Genomic DNA, 24,960 nt, shown 5'->3' on the forward strand with positions numbered 1-24,960 from the left:
TACGTACTTCTCTGCTACTCCCGACTTCCTCATACAATACCACAGCTCCTCTCAAGGCACCCTGTCATTTGCTTTCTTCAGGTCCACAAAGATGCAATGCAACTCCTTCTGACCTTCTCTATACTTCTCCATCAACACTCTCAGAGCAAACATCGCATCTGTGGTGCTCTTTCTTGGCATGAAACCATACTGCTGCGCACTAATCATCACCACCAAAATGAGCTTTTAAGTAATGTTTGAAATTATAATGATGGAAATAATTTAACAAAATTATTTTTCCTTAATAAAATTAAGAAAAACAAAAAAAACCCAGTAATTTGTCTTCATCACCTTACAAGGCTGTAAAGTAAAAAAATATATACATCTCTCTATATATAAAAGGAAATCCTGGAATAGAAAGCAAATGCAAGGCTACGATACGTGATAATCTCGAAAGACATTTAAAAGACCTGTGAGATCAAGGAGACTTGACACGGTGCGTCTTGCGGGGACCGTAAACATGAGACTTGGTGCCAAGAGACTGTCCCAGGGCCATAGCAAAAAGGACAGCGACTGTACAGGCTTTAAAGAGATCGAAGGGCAGCGCGACAGCAGCTATAACCCCCCCAACCTTCCGAACGCAAGCAGCATTATACATCCTGCAAGAAGGAATTCAAACATGCCCGGGGCCAGTAATAAAAGACAGATATTGCTTTAACAACGTCACGCGAGACCAGGCAGTGAGCCATCATTTAAAACAAGTCAACAGAACCTCTAAGCTAGCAGTTGTTGGATTGCTTTTGGCAGGCAAGCATCATGTGTTCCCAGCTTTTAAAACAATGACATGCGACAGACAGAAGAGGCAGCTAGCAAGCAGCAAAAAGACAGCAAATGATCCAAAGGCATATCCTTAGCGTACGTTCAGCCGCAACACCCTTCACAACACGAGCAGCATTATACATCTGGGAAGAAAGAGATGTAACCAGGCACGTGGCCGAAAATAAAGGACAAGTACTGTTTTTACAAAAGTTTTTAAAGTAAAAGTGAAAATAATGCATATGTAACAATTCACAAGAAAATAACAATCTCTTTAAATTGTACATTGTCTGCCTAAGGTAAAGTCATCCCTGATGAATGGGGACGTGGGAATGAGGGGTCCTTTCATCGGATTAGCGCTATTTCAGATGTGGAATGGCAAAATGGGGAAGGCAGCGTGATGAATGAGGTCTCCAGGACTTAAAACAAATCCAAATCATATTATGTGATATCATCTAATGTGAAATTCTACTCCGTACTTCTAGAATTTTTATTTTTATATTGTATTGAGGATTTATTCTGTTCTATGTATTGTACTGTACAGCTCAGAATTAAAAGACAATGAGTAAAATGACAAACTAGAACTTCATAAAGACGTTTACAAACGTTGGCGCTAAACACATGCAGAGCAGGTTAGAGACTATGAAACCAGTGAAATTAGAAAGGCACTAAAAAAAAAACACGGCGCTATACACATGTGGAGAAAGTTAAAGGATATGAAAGTAGGAAAATTAGAAAATATAAAAAAAGAAAGTAAAGATCACAGTAGCGCAAACAAACAAACAAACTGCCTCATTTAACTATGCACCAGTCTAACTTTGGTTTTGCGCAATAATTACTACACTATTGCACCTTAACACTTAATTCTACTTTATTCACATAATTATACTTATTTATTATGTTCTACTATATTGTTATCTTTCAATCTATGACTTTTTGTTAATCTAACTGATATTCTTCTAACTTTGCACAGTTTTTGATAGGCGGATCAGGATGCATTTCACTATGTGTTGTCCTGTATAACTATGCATGTGACAAATAAAGAATCTTGAGAATTTCAAAAACGGAGTTTACCGCACATGCATTTGTTGGTTACTTTGTTAGTGTATATATATTTATCTATCTGCTTATTTAAAAAGCTAAATTTATCCCAGGAGTCCAAACTAGCCCTTGTACAAAAACCTAGACAATAGCTGGGGTATCACCTTGGTAACCCCATGTACTTTTGGAACTGTGAGAGGAAAATATCAGGACTTTACAAACAGGAGTCCAATGCAGAACTCTACTTACTTTTTTACTTTGTAAAAGAAAATTATTAACTGCTGATGAAGTAGATCGTTTTGTCTGTGCTGAAATTCCAAACAGAGAAACCTGTCCTGACTTCATTAAAAAGATGCAGCATATTGGGACTGGCAAGATTACAAATATTGTTTTTACAGAAGTTCTGAAATAAAAGTGAAACTAATGAAATAGCAACAATTCAAAGAAAAAATAAATCTTAAAAGTGTGTATCCGGAAAACCAAACACGGGGGTTGGCGAGCGAAGCCCCCTAGTATACAGTATATAAAAAAAGCAGGTGGAAAAATATTTCATTATCCTTGTAACTCATGCTAAACTAAACTGTGTCCATACAGTAGTTAAAGTAATACATTCATTTAGAACTCTGGTTAACTCCTTGCAGTAAATACACATTTAATGGCACATAAGACAAGCAAGTTTAGTTTATTTTGTAGCTCTCACTTCATTAACAAAGTGTGTATGTAAATCTTAATCAAGTACTTTTTGCATCTTTGTTTTGGTATTTACAATTTGAACTTACCATCAGTCACTGATTAACTATATATACCGAATATTTCCAAAATGATGGGATATAATTTCACAGCTGAATTTCTACTCAGAGTTAATATGTTATTTGAAACCTGTAATACCAGAAACCATGCCAAAAAGTATTAATGCAGTTCACATTCTGATATTAAGTTAATTAAAAGATTGAGTGTAACAGAACAACATTGGGTTGTAACAGAACAAGATGCAGAGGACAGAAAGATATGGCAGAAGATGATCCTCTGTGGCAACCCCTAACGGGATCAGCCGAAAGAAGAAGAATACATTAAAAATATACTCAAAAACAGGCTTCTTATGACATCCTTGCTCCATCTAATGGCAGCTGTGAAAATTAAAAAGTGTAAATAATGACCATGCACCAGGACAAATTTAGCAGGGGTACTATGGAGGCTCTGATTAGGTTTTTTAAGGGCTGATATTGGATCATTTCATGGAACTAGAATTGGCCAAGTGCAATTCAGATTTGTTTTCTTTATCCTTTATATTTTTTCTTCCCTATTAAGCTCCCACTTTCCCAGTCAGGTAGAAACCTTATGTTCTTGATTAAAGCAGTATTTTTATAATTAAACAGCAGACCACAGGTGTTACCTGTTAATTGTTTGATTAACAAAATAAAATTCCATAAGCTTATTGTTCTGTGATCTTACTAAGATATTTTAGAATATATAAATTATATAACATCCCCTTAAAACATCCCCTTTAAACTAGTAAAATGTGTATAAAATATGTACCCATAATACACATGCCATAAATAAAAATTCTTGTCATAATTACAAGCCACAATTCTAATAAAATGTTCATTTTTATCGAGAAGATAAACAAGTTTGCACATAAAATCAACACAATCGGCTCTTAAGCTAAAAAGCCAACTGTTTATTAAGCAGCAATAGCAAACAACTTCTATATCTCTTATTTCTCTAATTAAAAATGTGAGCTAATGTACTAAACACAAGCTCTCTCCCTGTCCACACTCAGATAAAGAGTGTCCACTTTAATTACAGGACAAAATGAAAAGGTCTGGACTCATTCTCTTTTAATTTCAGACAAAGACATGCCTTTTTTTTTTTTTTTATTAAATATAACATTATGTTATTCCCCTCCGTGCACAAGACAATTTCTTTACATTCTCTTCTCTCAGTTTATTGCCCCACTTTCTTTAATGTTCTTGATTCTCTCTTAAAGTTTGACTGTCTGCATGTGTGAGTCCTTAACTATCATAACACTTTGCATAAAGGAGAACTACAACTGAATTACCATAAAGTGTAGAAATTCAGTTTCTGAAAAAAAAAAAAAAAAAAACAAGTAGTTTTTGATTACAACACAAAAAGCCAACATCGTTGTTCATTCACAGCAAACATACCTGAGGGTGCAAAAGATTACAGCAGAGAACTACTTCCTACATAGCAACAATATCGCAGGACTACACTGTAACAAATCAAAGGTAGATTGTATGGATTCTTCTTCTTCCTTCGGCTGCTCCCATTAGGGGTTGCCACAGCGGATTATCTTCTTCTACATCTTTCTGTCCTCTACATCTTGTTCTGTTACCCCCATCACCTGCATGTCCTCTCTCACCACATCCATCAACCTTCTCTTAGGCCTTCCCCTTTTCATCTTGTCTAGCAGCTCTATCCCTAGCGCCCTTCTCTCATTATACCCAGCATCTCTCCTCTGCACATGTCCAAACCAACGCAATCTTGCCTCTCTGACTTTGTCTCCCAACCGTCCAACTTGAGCTGACTCTCTAATGTATGGATTAAACATGTATAATGGAGGTACTGGTACTTTTCATTTGACTGTTTGCTGCAAGTTGATTTGTAAATTATATTTCCTCAATTGAATGAGTTCCTAACTGGCGCAACCAGTACAAAATATTTTCCAGCACTGCATTCAGAATTGCCTTCTCTAGTCATATTTTTGACATTGTTGGGCAAAACACAATTGCAGATATTCTGATACTGAACAGATTGCTCTAGGGTGAAATTCTTGCTGTGTTCACACTACATACATATGAATAAAGAAGATACAGTTAGACAACACTTCAGCAAAATAAAAATCTGTTAATAACGGCACAAATGTTCAATGTTTGCTTCATTCTTTTACACAAAAAAAAGATGTTATCTTGCTGAAGAGGAACACTACAGGCAGTAGCATAACTGAGAACTAATGAGGCGACACCTAATAATGCAATGCCTAAAAATTTTCATTTTGCCTGTCTAACTAGGAACTTTTGTTTTTTGTTTTGCATGTTGAGCAATAACATACGACGCTACTCTATAGAAAAATTCAACCATCCATACATTTTCAAACCTTACTTGTTTAGTTTAATGTTGCAGAGTGCCAAAGCCTATCCTAGCAGAACTGAATGCAAAACAGGGACACACTCGTTCACACTTAAACTAATCAATCAATCAAACTAAACTGCATATTGTTTAATATATGGGGATGACCCATGTATTTGAAAAATCCACAAAAACAAGTAAAAGAATGTGAAGATGCCACAAAGAGAGACAGAGATTCAATCTTAGCCAATTCAAGCTCAGATGCAGCAACTTCAATCACAGCACATTTCATCTAACTATGGAAACATGTAAAGACAGAAATGAATAAAACAAAAAGACTCAGAAGAAGAATTTTATATGCTTAAAATGACCTATTTTCTGTTTTATGCTTCATGATTTCTGTTCAAGGTCTGTACATTGCTACAAGGCTCTGTCAATCACAGCATAAGCTCATGTTACGTTACTATGCCAATACTCAATTCACAAGCTCACGTGTCTGCTTAAGTTTAGCGGTTCATGAATGGCCATTTCACAGAGTGAAAAATGACCAAAACTGAACTGCTATTTGTAGCGTCTATCAGTCACGTCGAGAGACATTGTTCTGTTTAACTTCCTCAGATTTACCTTACTGTTCTTTGTCACCACTTTTAGCCTTTCTTCAGAGCTCTCTAAATTCTAAAGGTCTCATCTTGGCTACAACCATAACACTCCTCACTTATCAAATGCTGATAAAGTCCTATTCAAACTTTTCTCTTGCAATGTGAAAATCTAGCCAATTATTTTCTGTGCCCGCTTTTTTCCTGCTTTAGCTATGTCAATGTAGAGCCTCAGCCTCCAGCATTGGGTGGAAAGCATGAACAACTCTGATGCATACTCACAAAAGTACATGCACTTCACACTGGGACAATCTAGAGCAACTCATAAACCTAACATGGACATCTTTTTCACGTATAGGAGGAAACTACAGTAGTCACATCCAGTAATTTTTAGGCAATCCAGCATGAACATATATAAATTCTAGACACATAGGAAATACATTAACTGTGAGAGAAAAAAAAATGGAATTTATAAATTTGCTCAAACGTGTCTCAACTTTTTTCAACTTTATGCTCACTTTTAGAAACACAACAAAAATGTATTTATCAATTAATTAAAAAAGCAAAACATGAATACAATGAGGATACCACAACTAGCAAATAAAACTTTTGCCTGCACATGACACTCACCATAATAACAAAATAATAAGCCAATATTCACAAAAGAGGACTACTATGAACGTTCCTGCCACTTTTATTTCAAGCACATGTAAACACCAATTTTTAGCAAGGCTGCCAAAATAAGATCACTAGTGCATTTGTTGTAACTAAAGGGTGTTTATAAGTCAAAATTGAAGAAATAAAAGACTATTCCAATACTTCTGCTACCAGTGTCAACAATGAATACTTGGGGCTACCTATACTTGCATAAGTACGAGCTAATCTATATATATATATATATATATATATATATATATATATATATATATATATATAGAGAGAGAGAGAGAGATGATAGATAGATAGAGATATATCTATATCCTCTTTAATAAAATCCCTGTGTGCGTCCAGGTGTCCGTGTGTGTGTGTCTTCTGGTGAAGTGCGCGGGGCACGGTGCGATGCGCGATATTACTGTCAGAGAAAGTTACAGGCGTTTTACGGAAATACAAACCAGTATTACTGCGAGAGGAAATTAAAGGTACACAATACAGTGACGCATATTGCAGCCACATACAAGCCAGTATTACTGTCAGAGGAGATTAAAGGCATAATACCAATGCGCACGCCTGTATTACCGCCAGAGAAAATTAAAGGTATATTACGGACGTACAAGCCAGCGGACGTACAAGACAGTATTACTGTCACAGAAAATTAAAGACACACAATACACGGCGGCAGCCCACAAAGAACGGTCAGCTCAGCAAGTAAACATCAACAAAAGAAAGGCTGAAAGAAAGAAAAATACGACGAACAAAAAGAATGAGGTCAAAGTCCCTTGCCATTTAATATAGACTGTTCCTACTAATGTTTATGCACTACTGTTCTAGCGCCCGTTATTGTAATGGGCTAAATGACTAGTATATTTATATATATATATAAATATAAAAGCAAATACCACTGTCTCACTCATCACAAAATCTCCCGAACCATGAGGACTTGGGACTTGAAATTTGAAATGTAGGTTACCCTTGGCCCATAGGTGCTCTCTAAGAAACGGTTTTAAAAATTTCGTGGTCCAAGTGCGTTCTGTCTGTATGTCTGCCCGCTTTTCTTTAACAGAATTACTTAACAGATTTAGATCTAGTTGTTTTCTATAATTTGCTTCAACTTTCCGGTTGATTCTGTGACTATTCTCATCGCACTTAGTACTATAGTTCGGTTGTGGTACCGATGTATTTATGCAAATCCAAGAGTGCAGGGGGGACGGGGCCTTCCTCATTCACTCGCCAGCCTCTGTTTGAGTTAGTCTACGTCTTGACACGTGTTGGAGTGCACCTTGTCTCCGCTTAGCTAGCGATACCTGTTTGTTCAACAGACATTATCATCTACAGATTGTTAAGGAGTAACATTTGACATTTTTAAGAGAGAGATCAGAGCTGCATGTGTTTTAAAGGGTAGCTGCTGACTGCCAGAGATATCACGGCCATGTGCTTTACTCCAACGCGGGGAACGCTCTCCCGATGTGGATATATCCACTTATAAATATATGTGGATATATACACAAGTGTCCTAAATAAGTTTTAACCCGGGTGTTTTGCGGTGAGCAAAGATATATCTGACCATTGCATCACAGCTGTGTAGGCAATTTAGCAGCGTTATTTCCACTTGTTTTCCCCCTAAAAGATCGCTTAATGTAATGCTGATATCGTTCTGAAATTTTTCAGGTATGCAAGACAGAAGTTTTGAGGTAAAGCTGTTATACTCACTAATCATGGTGCCACAGAGTGGTGATGTTGATAAACACATGCAATTAAGAATTTCACTGTACTCTGTTTAAATGACAATAGTCTAAATAAAACTCTTTTAAAAAATATGGGCTTATTTTTCAAGAAAAACTAGGGAGCTTCGCCCCCTACTCGCTTCATTCGCCAACACCCCCAGCCTGCACTACGCGCCAGCCACTTCATGTCCCTGCCGCTCACATATGTGGATTTCACTTTCACCAAACAACAAATCTTTTAATCCTCGCGGATACGCCTCTTCATTGGGAAGAAACACTACTTTTCCCTGATGGCAACACAAATTAGATGATCTACAAGACTCTGACATAAAGTTTAAATCTGAACAATATATTAAATCTCTTTTCACTGTTCCGTTATTTCACAGAGTAATAATTTCCATTTGTTTGCGCTAATGCGATCTTTATCATCATCTTTTTGAGACTTTAGAATTTTACTACTTTCATTATCATTAACATGCTCTGCATGTGTACCGTGCCAACGTTTTTGAATTCTTTACGACGTTCTACTTTTCGTTTTATTTCTGGCCCCGGGTGTGGTTAAATCTCTTGGCAAAAAGTCTAGTCTCACGGGACATGAAAGTATCTCTCTGAAAAAGTCACATCTCGTCCCAGGATTTTTTTTTATTATAACAGACAAATATACTGAAATAGTCTGAATGTGCAAGATAAAAAATGATAGTAAAATACCTGCAAGTGATATATTTTGACTTAATCTAGTATTGTATATCCACCTTAAGTGTATTCATTGTAACGCAGCTTTAAACATCACTATAAACAATTATGACTTGGTAAGTGTATGTTGGAAAAGCTGGTAATTATCTCAACTGATGACAGACTACCACTACCCTCAGAACTAAATTTCAGTAAATCAGGTAAGACAGTTGCTTTGAAAACCCACACGAATTGCTCCAGAAAATACCTTTCTCCCAAGCGCCATACGTCTTTAATATGGAATATCAGAAATAATTCCAAAAATAAGAGTTTAATATGAACAGTCATGGCCGAAATTATCGGCACCCCTGGAATTTTCCCAGAAAATGCACCATTTCTCCCAGAAGATTATTGCAATTACAAATGTTTTTGTATACACACGTTTATTTCCTTTATGTGCATTGGAACAACACAAAAAAACAGAGAAAAAAGCCAAATCTGACATCACGTCACACAGAACTCCAAAAATGGGCCAGACAAAATTATTGGCACCCTTTCAAAATTGTGGGTAAATCGTTTTATTTTAAGCATATGATGCTCCTTTGAACTCACCTGTGGCAAGAAACAGGTGATCCCTCGCTATATCGCGCTTCGTCTTTCGCGGCTTCACTCCATCGCGGATTTTAAATGTAAGTATATGTGAATATATATTGCGGATTTTTCACTGCTTCGCGGATGTCTGCGGTCTACAGTACGTGTGTTTCCTCAGTTGATTTGCCCATTTGAATTCAAACAAGGGACACATTTGAATTCAAACAAGGGACGCTATTGGCGGATGGCTGAGAAGCTACCCAATCAGAGCACGCGGTTAAGCTCCTGGGTGCTGTGCTAACTCTCGAGCGTCTCGCGACCATTCTACAAATGGCAAAAGATCTCCAGACATCAGTTGAAGAATGGGACCCACAAATGATTCATTCTTTGCAATTTAAAAATGCTCTTGACGGCGCCATGGAAGTGTATAGGAACCTCTTTACACAAATGAAAAAGCAGCGCCAGCAACTGCCCATCACGATGTTCCTTACACGCAAAACACTGCCTAGTACGCCTTCAGTGGAAGAAGATGACGGCGGTGCTACACAGTCTCCTGAAGAGGTTCCTTTAGAACAGCTGTGACAGTGCAGTAAATGTCATCGTTATCTGACAAGTTGGTGAGTACCCAAAACTATTTTTCTACGTACTTAGTACATGTATGTACGCTTATTGTAACTGTGCACACATTTTATACAATTTTTTCCTTGCATTGTTTGTATTTATTGCCGGTGGATTGTCTATCTTAATGGCTGTAACAAATGTGATATCGGAGACGCTCTACAGTATCTTTAAAATAACATTTTGGTTTTATGTACAGCATTTACATGTTATAGATTTTTCACGTATATTTATATTACCTACTCAATTACAATATGTTTAAAACTGTATTACGTATTAAATAAAACTCCTCAATGATATTCGATATGTATGTTTGTGAGTAGTATATAAACTGTGTTTACATACATAATTTCAACGAATCTTACCTAATAACTAAGAGAATATAAAGGGTTTATTTGGTATAACTGTACGGGGAATATTTATAAACCATGTGGGAGAGTTTATAAGGACTTAAAATATATAAAAATAACCATATAAACATATGGTTTCTACTTCGCGGATTTTCTTATTTCGCGGGTGGCTCTGGAACGCAACCCCCGCGATGGAGGAGGGATTACTGTATAGCAATCACACCTGAAGCCAGTTAAAATGGAGAAAAGTTGACTCAACCTTTCTGTTGTGTGTCTGAGTGTGCCACACTAAGCATGGAGAACAGAAAGAATAGCAGAGAATTGTCTGACGACTCGAGAACAAAAATTGTGGAAAAATATCAATAATCTCAAGGCTACAAGTCCATCTCCAGAGATCTTCATGTTCCTTTGTCCACTGTGCGCAACATAATCAAGAAGTTCACAACACATGGCACTGTAGCTAATCTCCCTAGACGTGGACGGAAGAGAAACATTGATAAAAGACTGCAACGAAGGATAGTCCGAATGGTGGATAAACAGTCCCAATAAACTTCAAAACATATTCAAGCTGTTCTGCAGCAGTGTCAGCTCGAACTATCTGTCGACATCTGAACGAAATGAAACGCTATGGCAGGAGAGCCAGGAGGACCCCACTGCTGACACAGAAACATAAAAAAGCCAGACTGGAGTTTGCCAAAATGTACTTGAGGAAGCCAAAATCCTTCTGGGCGAATGTCTTGTGGACAGATGAGACCAAGGTAGAGCTTTTTGGTAAAGCTCATCATTCTACTGTTTACAGAAAACGGAATGAGGCCTACGAAGAAAAGAACACAGTACCTACAGTCAAACATGTTGGAGGTTCTTAGATGTTTTGGGGTTGTTTTGCTGCCTCTGGCACTGGATGCCTTGACTGTGTGCAAGGCATCATGAAATCTGAAGACTACCAAAAGATATTGGGGCGCAATGTAGGGCCCAGTGTCAGAAAGCTGGGTCTGCGTCAGAGGTCATGGGTGTTCCAGCAGGACAATGACCCCACTCATACCTCTAAAAGCACTCAGAAATGGTTGAAGACAAAGCGCTGGAGAGTTCTGAAGTGGCCAGCAATGAGTCCGGATCTAAATCCGATTGAACACTTATGGAGAGATCTCAAAATTGCTGTTGGGAGAAGGCGCCCTTCAAATCTGAGAAACCTTGTGCAGTTTGCAAAAGAACAGTGGTCAGAAATTCCAGTTGAGAGGTGTAACAAGCTTGTTGATGGTTATAGGAAGTGCTTGACTTCAGTTATTATTTCCAAAGGGCGTGCAACCAAATATTAAGTAGAGGGTGCCAATAATTTTGTCCAGCCCGGTTTTTGAGTTTTGTGTGAAATGATGTCAGATTTGGATTTTTTTCTCTGTTTTTTTGTGTTGTTCCAATGCACATAAAGAAAATAAACGTGTATACCAAAACATTTGTAATTGCAACAATTTTCTGGGAGAAATGGTGCATTTTCAAGGAAAATTCCAGGGGTGCCAATAATTTCGGCCATGACTGTATGAAGTACCCATTATAGGTTAAATCTACTATCAAACTGCTAGAAGTAGTTTTAACAAAAAAAAAAATGTTTTTTCAAGTGATGTAAACATTTTTATAATTTCTGGATAAGTTTTAACCTGTCTCTATTTGTTTGTTGTATTTCACTTCTGCCTGTTACTGGAAATTTGCCTTCTTAGATACAGTGATCCCTCGTTATATCATGCTTCGACTTTCGCGGCTTCACTCTATCGCGATTTTTTCTCATACACGCTTACGTCACTACGCATGTGCTTTCTAAGAACTTTTATCTAAGCGCCACAATGGCTCCTAAATGTGCTGCTTTTTCTAAGCCTTCTGACAATAAAACTAAGTGCCGGAGGAAGATGCTTACCATCCAGGACAAGGTGAAACTCTTGGATATGATCAAAGATGGCAATACCCTACAAAAGCCTCCTCATGCATATGAAAAGACAGCGCCAGCAACTGCCTATCAAGATGTTCTTCAGCCGCACACCCAGACACCCACTGCCTACTCCTAGTACTCCTTCAGCGGAAGAAGACAACGACGCACCTGCTGTAGATACTGCACCACCTGAAGACTCTCCTACTGAGGTCGGGCCTTCATAGGTTAGTGGTTGTGTGTAAGAACTGTGTGTGTATATTAATAAATGTACAGTACAATAACAATAATATGATATTTGTAATGTCTAATATGTCTTATTTTCTCTTATTTTGTCTAATATATTTGGTAATATGAGTGTAATGGTGACTAGAGGGTGTTATTTCATGTCTAGAGGGCTCTAATAATGTTAAAAAACGTATTTAGAAGGTCGTAAACAGGTTTTCTATACTCTAACTGCGAAAATATTCGATTTATAAATAAAGAATCCTACTTCGCGAAAATTAATTTATCACGGTAGAGTCTGGAACGGATTAACCGTGATAAACGAGGGTTCACTGTACATCACTATGACCAAAGAAAAACCTTAAAAATAAGTACATTCATGCTGCTTTTACTTTACCAGGCTAAAATACGTAACTGAAAACACCATTACCTAATGCACCAACAACAGAATGCAGAACCATGCAGAATATGGGTGCTCTTTCGTCATATGACAGATCTAAAGTCAGGAGCACATCTTGAATAATGTCACTCAGTAAAGGAAGAAGACTCACATCAGAGTTTCTGATCATTGCAGCAAGAACACGGGGTGTGTCAGAGTGTTGGGTAAATCTTTGCAAGTTCAAAGAAATATCATTTATGAGGTAATCTGAATTTTGATTAATAAGGTCCTTAACTGAAGGATAGCCACATGCTTTACAAATGGTTTTCATGGTTTCCAGTGCCGACTGGCTGATCAGGAAAATTTCATCTCCCACCTTTTCCAACACGGGGTACAAGGCTGAAATTAACACCAATTTAAACTGTGATCCCACTGCAAGAGCAAAGCATCCAATTCCTTCTAACTGGATGCAAATCTGCCAGATATTACTATTTATAGAGAGAATGCTTGAGCTACTTAATGCATTTGATGTTTGTGCTGTTTCAGAGATACAGAGCATTCTTTGTTGGTTTTGCCTCTCATTTCTTTCTTCACCCGGACTTTGGCTGGAAGTGGATATATGCCAGTTTGCCGAGCATGTGTATTCCTCAGTAACAGAGGTTACCAAAGCTTTTAAATCTTCTTGGGGAAGCAAACTGTGTTGCTCCTGGAGCACACCTACATTCATCTTAGCAGCTCCTGCAATTAATTCATTAATGACCATGGCAGCTTGTTTTCTGTACACCACTGATTTCTTATATAAATCCATAAAGTGATCCACTAATAAATATAGGTTACCATAATACCCCAGTATTCTACATAGCTGCTGAATACGCTCAAATATAACATTGCTTGTGAAGTATTTAAAGTATTTTTTTTGTGCTTGTGTCTCAAATGTTACCTCTGACTCCCCATTAACATGACTAGTCCTTTCTTCTACTATCTTAACATCAGACACATCCATTTCTAAGACTTGCATCAGTGCTTTAGAGAGGCAGTAGAGGTGGGCAGCAGAATTCAACACATTCACAATCCTTGGACCAAGCAGCCTCAAGTAACCAAGAAGAAGGTTCAGGTTAGACAGCTTTTCCATGTCATCAGTAGTTCTCATTAGACGAGGCAAACGGGAAGTAAGAGAATGCAGATTTTCTGATAGTATATCCAAAAATTCTCGATTTTCACAAAACTGGTTGTCTTCAGCTATTCTTTTTAATACTTCTTCACATCTTTCCTTGATTTGTTTGCTCTCATCACTCACAAGGCCAACTAAAGCTTCTAAGAGTATACCAACAGATTCTGCCAATGAGCCATGACAATTGATTAAAAGGTAATTGGATAGCTCAATTAACTCAATTCGAACCTTCCAGTGTGGATGACGGGAGCAACAATTTATTACCCTTCTTAAAAGAATAGTTAATTTGCTGGCCGTGTCTTTGAGCCAGTCTTTAGTCCTTTTTATTACAAGTTCTCCATTTCTCCCACGCTCTGTAGTTACATCCTCTTTAACATTAACATCCGAATGCTGTGTATCAGCCATTACTAGACCAGTGGTTCTGTAAAAGACTTTCATGGCAGTTACAATTACTGCATTGCCCTGCTTAATGTCTCCATTTATAATTTTACAAAGAGCTAGAGAAATTCCTGGCAAGAAGGAAGCAAAAGTGTTTCCTAATTTCCTCGTCTCTTCCTCAGTTAATGAAACGGCTTCTCTGCAGCAATGACACTGCAAATTTAAACACAGAAGGCACTGCAGGGATACTTTTTTAACAGCCCTTGATTTTTCATGCTCAGCAAGTTTAAGTAGCAAAGAAATGGCAAATCCTAAATTGGCCAGCATGCTTGGCTCATACAAACAGAACCTAATATCTCCATAAGCTGCATGCAACAACGCACTCAGGCCCTCGACCACGGCCGTCTTCAACTCTTCTGATGTAGGTGCTACATTTCCAGGGTTTGAAGGGGAACACAGAAGAACACAAAGCTCATTAAACAGGTCTTTTAACATATCCCACTTTTGTACACATGTGACGGATAAAATATGACTGATGCATTTTACCACAGCACAGATCAGACGGTCCTTCTTTTGACCAGGAGACTTGAGGGTGAAACGCAGAGGAAAAAGAACATACTCCTGTAGTTGCTGTAAAACAGAGTCACTTATTTGTTGCAGCTGTGAGTGCAACTTCTCAACATTTTGCAGTGTCTGCTCTTGGGTTAGTTTTACACATACAGGACGCAAGGTTTTGAATGCTTCACTTGGGTTGTCAATCACAGCCATGATCTTTTAGGTTTCAGCCTGGAAAAATAAAAAAAAAAATAAACAAAAAAAAGAAAAAATAACTGATTGTCCCTATATTCACAACAGCAACTGTCAGAGTTTCTCACAAAAACAACAAATTCCCTAAAAAAGGCTGCCATGACTTTCAATTAATTTTTGCTTGACGGAACACCTCTCCTTAAAATATAAACCCCTTTTTAAATGTGTAGATTCCTTTTAATGTGGACCCATAGTGTTATGAAAACTCTACTGCTACTCTCGTTTCCCTGTTCACAAATTTACCAACCTGTAGTGATATACAGTGGACAGTTTCCATGCACTTGCACCCAGGACTATGGTCCACTACTTTCTGTCAATAGCTCCTTCAGACTTCACCGAGGTTAGATTGTCACTATGGCCTTGCTCTTAGCAGTGTGCCCTCTCCCTCACTCTGACTGACCTAACTGAGAAGGAAATTTGGTTATCAGCCCTTGGTGGCATAATATAGTGAAACATGTAGGCAGGAAAGAAGGCTTTTTAATCTTTAAATATTATTCAAACAGAGTCCAAAAGTAAAATAAACAGTAGATAGTTAAGACTTTCCTGGTGTCCCAATTCTTGAAGAGTCAGCAACAAAGTCAGCTTCTCCCTCTTTTGTTTTCTCCAGCTAGCTCCTTATCAATTTTATAATGCCAGTAACCTAGGTATGATGTGGTCATCCAGTCTCCAAGACAATTTTTTCTTTTTTTGTTTTTACATGTAAATGTCTGGTCTCCGAAAAGCGTACTGAGAGCTCATACACTACTGCCATTGGAGTCAGGAAGCTATAGTGGGTGGAGGATGCCACCACAACAGTTCTTAATTTATTGAATGAGCACTTAGAAAGACCAAATAAATAAATGCAAAATTGCTATGTATAGATTCCTTGTCAGATTTATTACAATCCAGCCCTACATTTTAGCTGATAAACTGATTAATCAATTCTGTTTGGACCCTACCTTAGTGGGGTGGATTCTGGAATTTTAACAGCATTAATGGCTGCCTTATTACATCTATCAGGACACCACAAGGCAGCTGCACATCACCTCTTTTGATAGATGGTATCTATCTATCTATCTGTCTGATAGAACATCTGCAGCATCTTATTGCAGATGTTGAAGGACGCCAGCCTTCTAAGGAAGTATAGTCGGCTCTGTTCTCTCTTGCACAGAGCATCAGTATTGGTAGTCCAGTCCAATTTATCATCCAGCTGCACTCCCAGGTATTTATAGGTCTGCACCCTCTGCACACAGTCACCTCTGATGATCACGGGGTCCAGGAGGGGTCTGGGTCTCCTAAAATCCACCACCAGCTCCTTGGTTTTGCTGGTGTTCAAGTGTAGGTGGTTTGAGTCTTTTATTTTTTTATTTTTGTTTATTTTCTATACAAATGACTGATGGAATATACGCAAGGGCAGACATAATCCTGAAATCTGCAGACGACTCTGTCATTGTGAGTCTTCTACATGATGAGGTGGACAGCCATGATAAGTTGTTGATGAGATTATTCAATGGTGTGATTGTTCCTTTTTACAGCTAAGTATCTCTAAGACAAAAGATATGGTTTTAGATCTTAGATGTTCCACTCCCTCCACTCTATCAACAATAATTAAAAGGGAGTCAGTGGACAAGTTGGAGCACTACAAATATCTAGCGACAGTCGGTGATAACAGGCTAACCTTCAATCTTAACACAGAAGGAATTTGTAACAAGTGGCAGACTTGGCTTTTCATTTCTAGGAAACTTAACAGACTGGACCAGTCCATTGCAGGGGGGACACACATGCACTTGAGCCACTTTAGCGGTGCCTATTCAGTATTACATTTTTAAAGCAGCATATGTTACAAGCCATGGCAGAACATATCCGCTGCAGAAACAGAATTGCATAAGCAAAAGTATGTTTATAAACACAATATAGCTTTGAGCTGTGGACTTTTGGGTTGTCATAACTCCACCAACAACAGTGGCTTTGAGGAACCTTGAGATATGGAAATGTATTTTTACCTGAAGAAAATGACTTCCAAGAGTCTGTGATAAAATTATTTCTAAATTTCCTGTTGTTATCACAAGGATGCCTTATAAACATGGAAGACACATTTTCTTAAATCAAAACCTTTGCTGCTTCAAAGTGGACTCATTCGATAAGTTTTAAGACTTCTTCATTCACCTATGAACTTGTGCTCCCTTCAAGGATATGTTTGGTATTTTTTAAGGTTATTTCTTCACAAACATGATATGCGTGCATTTCCTACATGAAATTCTGCTCTAAATTTAAGCATTTTCTATTATTTCAAAAAAATAAAATACAGAGCCTGTCCTGACGTTTAATAGGAAGCCATGGGGTATGGAGCTTAACCAGAAAAAAGAAGCCTAAAAGCATACCAAAAACATCCAAGTTAATGAGGAATTGATCTGTCTCTAGAGATTACACACCATTGTAAAATTGCTTATATGTCATTTTTCAACAACAAAAAAAACAGAAATATTTTGAAATTCAGACCTTCTATTAGACTTACTATATACAAGACGTTTCTTCCCCTGCAACAACTTTTCCATGCCAGGGGCACAGTTTCCTCTTAGAATATAAAAAAAATGACATTAAAGTGTTTGTGCCATTTGTTTAACATGGTGTTGACTTACTTCCATATTAATACAGTATGAGAACACCACTTATGAAGGCTACTGCTATCACACAACCGAAAATAAAGTATCCTTACCTTAACAAAAACAGCATCAGGAATATGCAACAAGATAATTATTTCCACATCCTTTTTGTTATGACGAACTTGCTTCAGAAGCACAAAATGCATGTTTTCCTATATGAAAACTTTTGCCGTTTCAATGTTCATATTCAGTATGTTTTTAGGCTTTTGTTTTCCACTCACACTACATGGCTTCCATTATAAAACGCCAGAACAGGCTCTGTATTTTTTTTTAGAACATACAGAAAATGCTTAAGAACATAATTTAGTGTGGCAAACACATATTTATCATGCTTGTGAAGAAATAACTTTGACTTTAAAAATATTGAACTCACCCCTTAAGTATTGTAAGCTGTAAAAACAGACTTTTTTTTAATGTATTCACATTAAAACACGATTTTCTGTGGCAAATATACCTTGATAGAAAAGAAATAACCTGAAAACTTCTTAACTTGTACAGGGTGATTCAAAAAGATTCATCCGATTTCAAATTGATTCATTTCACTTGTAAATCATTACAGAACAATGCAGTAAACTGTAAATGGTTTAGGTGAGCATAAAGTTTTACTGTATTATGTCATTTTACAAGTGTACAGTATGACCCCTCCAGCTGTACGGACATCAATGTCATAATCAAATTCATCCCATACTCGATCGAGCATGTCGTGTGTCTATGCTCTTTCAAAGCGATTTCGGAGATCATCTAGTGTTGTTGGGAGTGGTGACATTCAGAAACTCGATGACCCCCTCTTTCAATTGGTTCCAAGGCACCTCACGGTTGTAGAAATATGGCACTTTGAAAACGGATGAATCTTTTTGAATCACCCTGTATTTTAACATAAGAATGACTTGAAAACCACCTAACTTGTATCTTAACATAGTAAAACGAGAGGAGAAAAAACACCATTTATTTGAGGCTTATTTTAGTAGCATCTATTCTGGACACCCCTTAAACTCCTCCCATGCCAAAATTCTACTTACCTATTTGTTACAAGTGAAATGAAATCCTGTAAAATTGTTTTAACCAATGACCACCAACAACAGCCAAGCTGACAGTAGAATAAGCAGGAATTGGAGTACTTTAGGAACGTTTTATTGATGGGCAATTGTAAGTAGCATGTTCAAGAGTAAGGAGTTCCAGTGAAATAATATCACTTGGTATTAAAAAAGTACACAAAAAAGTATCTAGTACTTCTGATTGACAGCACTATAACCAAGGTCAAATATCTTAGGAAACATAATACTGAGTTTCTAACAACATCTTACATACCTTTATAATGATTGCCTAAGTCCGTATATGGTCACGATCCCCGAAAACAGTTCCGATTTAGACGATGGGGTTTAAATAACCAACTGTCGTCATCCTGATTCTTCATCTTGTAACATTTCAAAAGTTGTTGCTTACCTCTTATATAATTTAAACAAGTGTAAATAAATGAGAAATTGCCTACTTCCAACCGCTTCGGATCTGAGGATTTGGTTTCACTTACAAAGAGACGAATCAATTATAGTTGTCAAAGCTGCAAATTAAATCCAATAAAATTGGATGTTCGATTTCATTATTTCACATCAAGAAGGATGCTGAAGTCGCTTTATTATTTTTTTTTCCTCGAGTAGCCATAAACTTTTCCATGCAAAATTATTTTGTGTTGAAAATGTCTTTAGCATATCAGCATCGCGTCCAATTGTAATAACTTACAACTAGGATGTAACGTTGTTATTAAATCGAACGGAGAGAAAATGAGACGCTCGCTCACACGCCAAGTCGCTGAAGCCTAATACGCATGCGTACTGTTCTATGAGGTCATCCACATGCGCCCGGTGTCTTTTTTTTTTTTTGCTGTCAATTCACATTCACGAATTTAAAGTAACTTTTCAGTGCATACCAACAAAGCACATTAATAGTTGGAAAAATAATGCACATCTTAAGAGATTGTATTGCATTAACCGTCACTGATTAATTAAAAATAAGGCAGAAGAATAACTTTTTTGGCGTTTATGAAACACCTACCAATATTGCGCTCAACGTGTATTGTTAAATCAAACATGCCGCGTTAACACATAAAGCCCCTTCATTTTCACAATCCGGGCGATCTCACTTGCTCGAGATGAGTTTTAGCGATTTACGGTTACGGTTCTTGTGTCACGTGTGTTTATTCTCCGTGAACCCTGGGTAAAAGGTCACGCGGCCATCTTGTTGGCAATAGCTACAACTGTTTGCTTTAACTACAATAAATATCACGCTATCCGAGCGGAGTTTTGAGCATCAAGGATTTGACTTGTTTTAAGAAATAGTATCGGTGCAAAGTGCGGCGTGCGCAAAGTGAACGTTGGGCTCTCAGCTTGCAGAGGAATATCCCTGGTTCTGGAAGTGCCGATTGCGCGGCAACCTTGGCCAATCTGTTGCAGGAGTTTGCGGTGTCACCTGAAGTTAAATGCAATTCGTTAACGTCAACGGACACGTAAGGATTATCACAGCCTGCGATTCCTGTGGTATTTGGTTTGTTTCACTTTAATATGCGATGTTAACGCTACACAGACTCCGATGTCATATTGCTCACAAGGTGCCAGGTGTTTATTGAATAAGGTTCAGCATCGAGATCCAGATTTCGCTGAACTTTTGGGAAAGCCTGTTTGATGTCTTGAAGTCCGGTGCCGATACGATCGACAAACTCGTGGATAAACTGAGAGGTCGTGGAGCTGCAGCTGCTGCTCCTGCAGCTTGAGGGATCCGCGCAGTCGTTTCTTTGCAGCCTTGGGTGAAAAATTAGAGACAGACAGAACGAACGTAAGGAGAGAAGATGTCGTCTTTTTCTGAATCTGCTTTAGAAAAAAAACTGTCCGAACTGAGTAACTCGCAGCAGAGCGTGCAGACCTTATCCTTGTGGATCATCCATCACCGCAAACATTCATCAACAATTGTAAACGTGTGGCACAGAGAACTGAAAAAAGGTATGATGACTTAACTTGTCTTCTTTACTGCTGTAAGGGAGTATGTTTCTGTCTGTAGTTTTAAGTTAGAAGTTATGTTAAAAGTATTATATGTTAGTGTTAAAATTTTCATTGCAGCATATCAACTTTTGGTGGCATGAAATGAACATTAGAAATCTGACACACGAGAGAAGACTTTTCAGTTCCTCTGGTGCTTTTTGTTTCGCCAATAACTAAACTGGCCTAATATTTCATCCAGATCCTTCTTAAAAGTTGTCAGAGTTTCTGCTTCAATCCATGCCATTCCAGATTCCCACAACTCTTTATGTAAAGAAGTGCTTCCTGGCTACAGTTCTAAAAGCACTTCCCCCATAAACTGGTGTCCTGGAGTACGTGATTCACTGTTAAGATGAAAGAATTCTGGTGGATCTGATTTCTTGATGCCTTTTGAAGAGCTGATTAGATCACCACAGTCTAAACAGGGTTAACCGTCCGAGTCTGTCCATGTAGGACATGTCCTTAAGTCCTGGGATGCACTTGGTTGCTCTCCTGCACGTACAACTGACGTACGTTGCTGACGTACAACGCTTTGCACTTTTCCACATTACACTCCATTTTCCAATTGTTTATGCAGTTCTGAAGTTCTTTCTGAATTGTTTTTGCTGCATCCTTAGTGTCTGCCATTGCTCCAATTTTAATATCATCTGCAAATTTCTCAGGTTTACTAACTATGCATGAATCGGTATGATTAATAATAAATCAGAAAAAGTAGCGGTCTAAGGACAGACCCTTGAGGGATCCCTCTGATGACTTCACTCCATGTGGTGCATTCTCTACTTATGTGTATTCTTGTCTCCTGCTGGTTGTCTCCTGTGTGTGTGTATTTGTTAATTAATTCATAGTCAAGAAGGAATAAAGCATTTAAGGAGGCAGAATGCAGCTAATTGAGATTAAAAGAAGCATGTACGTTTTTTGAGTGATGAGAGTACTGTAGAACTGAATTTACCACCTGTGATGTCTTTGAGAGAGAATTCCAAAAGGTTACTGAGGCAGAACCAGCCCATTTTATATTATATGCCCATGGATAAGTGGGCTTACAAAATGGATGGATGGCTGGATTATATTTGCATTTTGATACTATAGGATGCTCAGTTTTCTCAGTTCCAATGACTATGGAAGAATATGCGTTTTTCTCCAAGAATTCAGGTAAATCTTTAGCAGCTGGAATTTTTGTTTTACTTATATTTGTCGACTACTGATGACAGATAGTACTTTGGATGTGGAGCTTTGTTTATAATGACCATTAGCTTTGTCGCCTCCACTTCTATCACCCACATATTGAGAGTGTGGATCATAAATGAGCAAGCCTGCCTTCCAAATTAGCTTGTTGATTCAGGGACCTGTCTTGAAGTGATGTTACCAGTGCAGAGAATCACTGGCAATCATAAGAGATGTAGAAGATGTGAAGGATGTCGCTGCTCACATTAAAGGAGCACAGTCTCCTAAGGAAAAAAAGAGTTTTGTCTGCCCTTTCTTATATAGTTCCTCTGTGCTACGAGACCAGTTCAGTCTGTCATTGATGTGGACCCCCAAGTTCTTGTAGGAGTGCAATACCTCAACATCCACTCCCTGAATAGTGACCGGACACAGAGGCTCTTTGGTGTGTTGAAAGTTAATAACTATTTCTTCTGCTTCTTATTAAGAATGATAAAAAAAAAAAAAAAGCCTGACTGGAGTTTGCTAAAATGCATGTTGACAATCCACAGTCCTTTTTATTGAAGAGACAAAACAAAATGAGAGATTTTTTTTTGTGTAAGTTGGAGGAGATAGCTAGCATTTGTACAGCTCTGATATAAAGAGTTATTGTTAACCTGAAAGTTTTCAAAATGCCAAGAGCTGGGATGTCTACAAAAGCATCACAAATTTTTGATAGAAGAGGACGGTTTTATAAACCCGTCGAAGGCTAATGGAAGTGCAGCTGGACACTTTATTTCCCTCAGATTGTTTCCATTGCTTATTTATTAATGGAGTGGTGGACTTGCTGTCAATGATTTGCATATGCACATGATCGTTGCAAGGTAATTTTGTACTTCACAAAGTGTAGTGTTGCTTTCCATACGATCTATTTGCGTAATGTCTGTTAACACTTAGATAAACAGGTAGCAGCACAGTGGTTAGTGCTAATGTTGCTTGTGTCCAGCTTCGTTGTTCTGGATTTTAAAACTGTGCCCCATCAGTGTGGGCAGTGCTGTGGATAAGGCAGAATGCAGACCTGAATTTATTGCTTAGGGTTGAAACATGTGATGGTTTTGGATATAATCATTTGTTTTAGTCATTTTGGCCAATTTTAATATTAAAGACTAATTTTTTTTTTTATTCTTTCAGCGTGAGATGGCATGACCGTTTAAAAATCATATAAAGAAAAAAACTAGAAAGTTATATGATACTTTGCATATGAGCTACAAGGTAGCCTGTCAGTAATGTGTCCATTGTGTTTTTGACCCTCATTTCAAGTTCAAATGCCACTTGCACATACAGGAACAAAATGTTGATTGAATTTTTTTTTTTTTTTTTTGCTAATTTCACAAAGGATGATTGAAAGCCCTAAATTTGCATTGTGATTTCAGGGCATGCCTTATCATGAGGAAGTCATTCTGAGCCTTACAGTCTATCACAGTTTAAGTGGCAAAATTGAATACATTAAGCAATGCCACAATATAGCACACTTCACAGAGCAGCACACATTAAGTGAAATATTTGCTTTACAGAGAATATCACACATCCTTGTGTTTAAAATAAATTGAGAATTTCTTGGTTAATGTAAAAAAAAGGGCTAGTGACATAACCTGGTGAATTCTATTACTTTGGGGAGTTGCTGACTTGTAGGGTTCAGAATCTAAGCATCAAGATACAGTATCGAAATGCAACTACACTTGAGATTTTTCTTTAATTTGAAACCCTATAGTTGATAACCTACTGTTATAAGCTCTGTGAACGACAGCAGTGCATCTGCTGAGAGTAGCCATTGTGGCAGACAGCGGGGATGCCCGTGTAATGGAAGGACCAGGGGAGATGGCATATTCAGGGCAAAACCTCCCCTGGAATACTAGAAGGAAACCCCCCTGGCTCACAGTGGGGCCACAGATTTGGAGCTTAGAAACTCAAATCAGCTGGGGCCCGTGGCCACTGCTAGGGGGTGCCTGGACAGTTACGGAGTCCTGGGTTGCAGCATTTCCACCAAATCCAGAAGTGTTGCTAGAAGAAGGTCTGGGAGCACCTGGAGAACTTCCAGGTTCCCCGTAAAATGGACCGCCTCACTCCATCTGGGGAGTCAGAGTCGGGAGGAGGTGCACAACGCCTGCTGGGAGATGAGTGAGACGACCCCTTTTATAGGGCACCCAGAAGTTCCCCAGGTGCTCCTAGACCTTCTTCTGGCAGCACTTCCGAGTGTGGTGGAAGAGCCGTAGTCCAGGGCTCAAGAACTGTCCAGGCGCCCCCTAGCAGTGGCCACAGGCCCTAGCAGGGTTGAGCTTCTAAGCTCCAAACCCATGGCCCTGCTGTGAGTCAGGGGGTTTGCCCTCTAGTGTTCCAGGGGAGGTATTGCCCTGAACATGCCCTCTCCCCTGGTCTTTCCATCACAGGGGCATCCCGGGCCCCAGCTATACGCCACACCATACTTGCCTGGCATCCAGCCTGATCAGTCTTTTCCTCATATTGCTGCTTATCATCAACAGGGGATTATTTCCCAAATTTTCCTTCCTGAAATGTCAGAGTTGGTGTTGCTGACATCAGTTAGTTGGTAGCTGATATAGTTTGCTTATCAATCCGGGTGATCAATCCAGGCTGCTTTTACGATCTGGCTATGTGATCTGTGGGCTACATAACTAGTTTGGATGCAGTCGGTGTTGTTAAATAAACTAATCTTGTGTGAATCTTGTGGGATTTGATAATGTAAAGTTAATAAGAAACAGAGAAAAATTGAAAACTGAGCCCTGAAATTGTTAAAACTACAGGTAATCCAAAGTTTAGACGAAAAACTAGGACTACAACCGAACCAAACTTTCTTGAAGTGGGTCAGCAGAGCTGCAGAGGGATAGAAGGCCTATGAAGTCCCATGGTACTGTAGAAAAAGGGCTGTCATTAAAAGCCTGTGAACAGCTCCTTCCTCACCTTGGGAGCAATTTGTCATTTTTATTTATTTATGTATTTATTTCTACATTTGGTGGAGGACTGAAAAATAAAAGATGGACCAAAGCGGAATGTAAACTTCTTGTAGGAGCATGTAGAGAAACTTGAGATTGTATGGCTCAGCATCGAGATACCTCCAATGTGTGCACAGTAAC

At 38.4% G+C, this 24,960-nt stretch overlaps 2 protein-coding genes across 9 annotated transcripts in view; one reads left to right on the forward strand and one right to left on the reverse strand.

Annotated features, from left to right (window-relative positions):
- tti1 (TELO2 interacting protein 1) overlaps positions 1 to 19,486 on the reverse strand; it is a 37,216-nt gene extending 17,730 nt beyond the window's left edge. The window contains exons 1-2 of one of the 2 annotated variants that reach the window (XM_028812090.2): positions 18,957 to 19,486; positions 12,702 to 14,985 (exon numbers count right to left, since the gene is read on the reverse strand). In XM_028812090.2, coding sequence (XP_028667923.2) covers positions 12,702 to 14,967 — 2,266 coding nt within the window. In that variant the 5' untranslated portion in view covers positions 14,968 to 14,985; positions 18,957 to 19,486. The remainder of the gene's footprint in view (positions 1 to 12,701; positions 14,986 to 18,956) is intronic. The other variant, XM_028812091.2, reaches the window with a different exon arrangement.
- A 303-nt stretch (positions 19,487 to 19,789) lies between these two features.
- rprd1b (regulation of nuclear pre-mRNA domain containing 1B) overlaps positions 19,790 to 24,960 on the forward strand; it is a 1,182,184-nt gene continuing 1,177,013 nt past the window's right edge. For 3 of the 7 annotated variants that reach the window (XM_051932586.1, XM_051932585.1, XM_051932584.1), the window contains exon 1: positions 19,801 to 20,638. In XM_051932586.1, the coding sequence (XP_051788546.1) occupies positions 20,488 to 20,638 (151 nt within the window). In that variant the 5' untranslated portion in view covers positions 19,801 to 20,487. Of the gene's footprint in view, positions 20,639 to 24,960 lie in introns of all 7 variants that reach the window. The other 4 variants (XM_051932587.1, XM_028812094.2, XM_028812093.2 and 1 more) reach the window with 3 other exon arrangements.

This window comes from Erpetoichthys calabaricus, chromosome 10 (assembly GCF_900747795.2).
Source record: "Erpetoichthys calabaricus chromosome 10, fErpCal1.3, whole genome shotgun sequence".
In the NCBI taxonomy this organism is placed as follows: domain Eukaryota; kingdom Metazoa; phylum Chordata; class Cladistia; order Polypteriformes; family Polypteridae; genus Erpetoichthys; species Erpetoichthys calabaricus.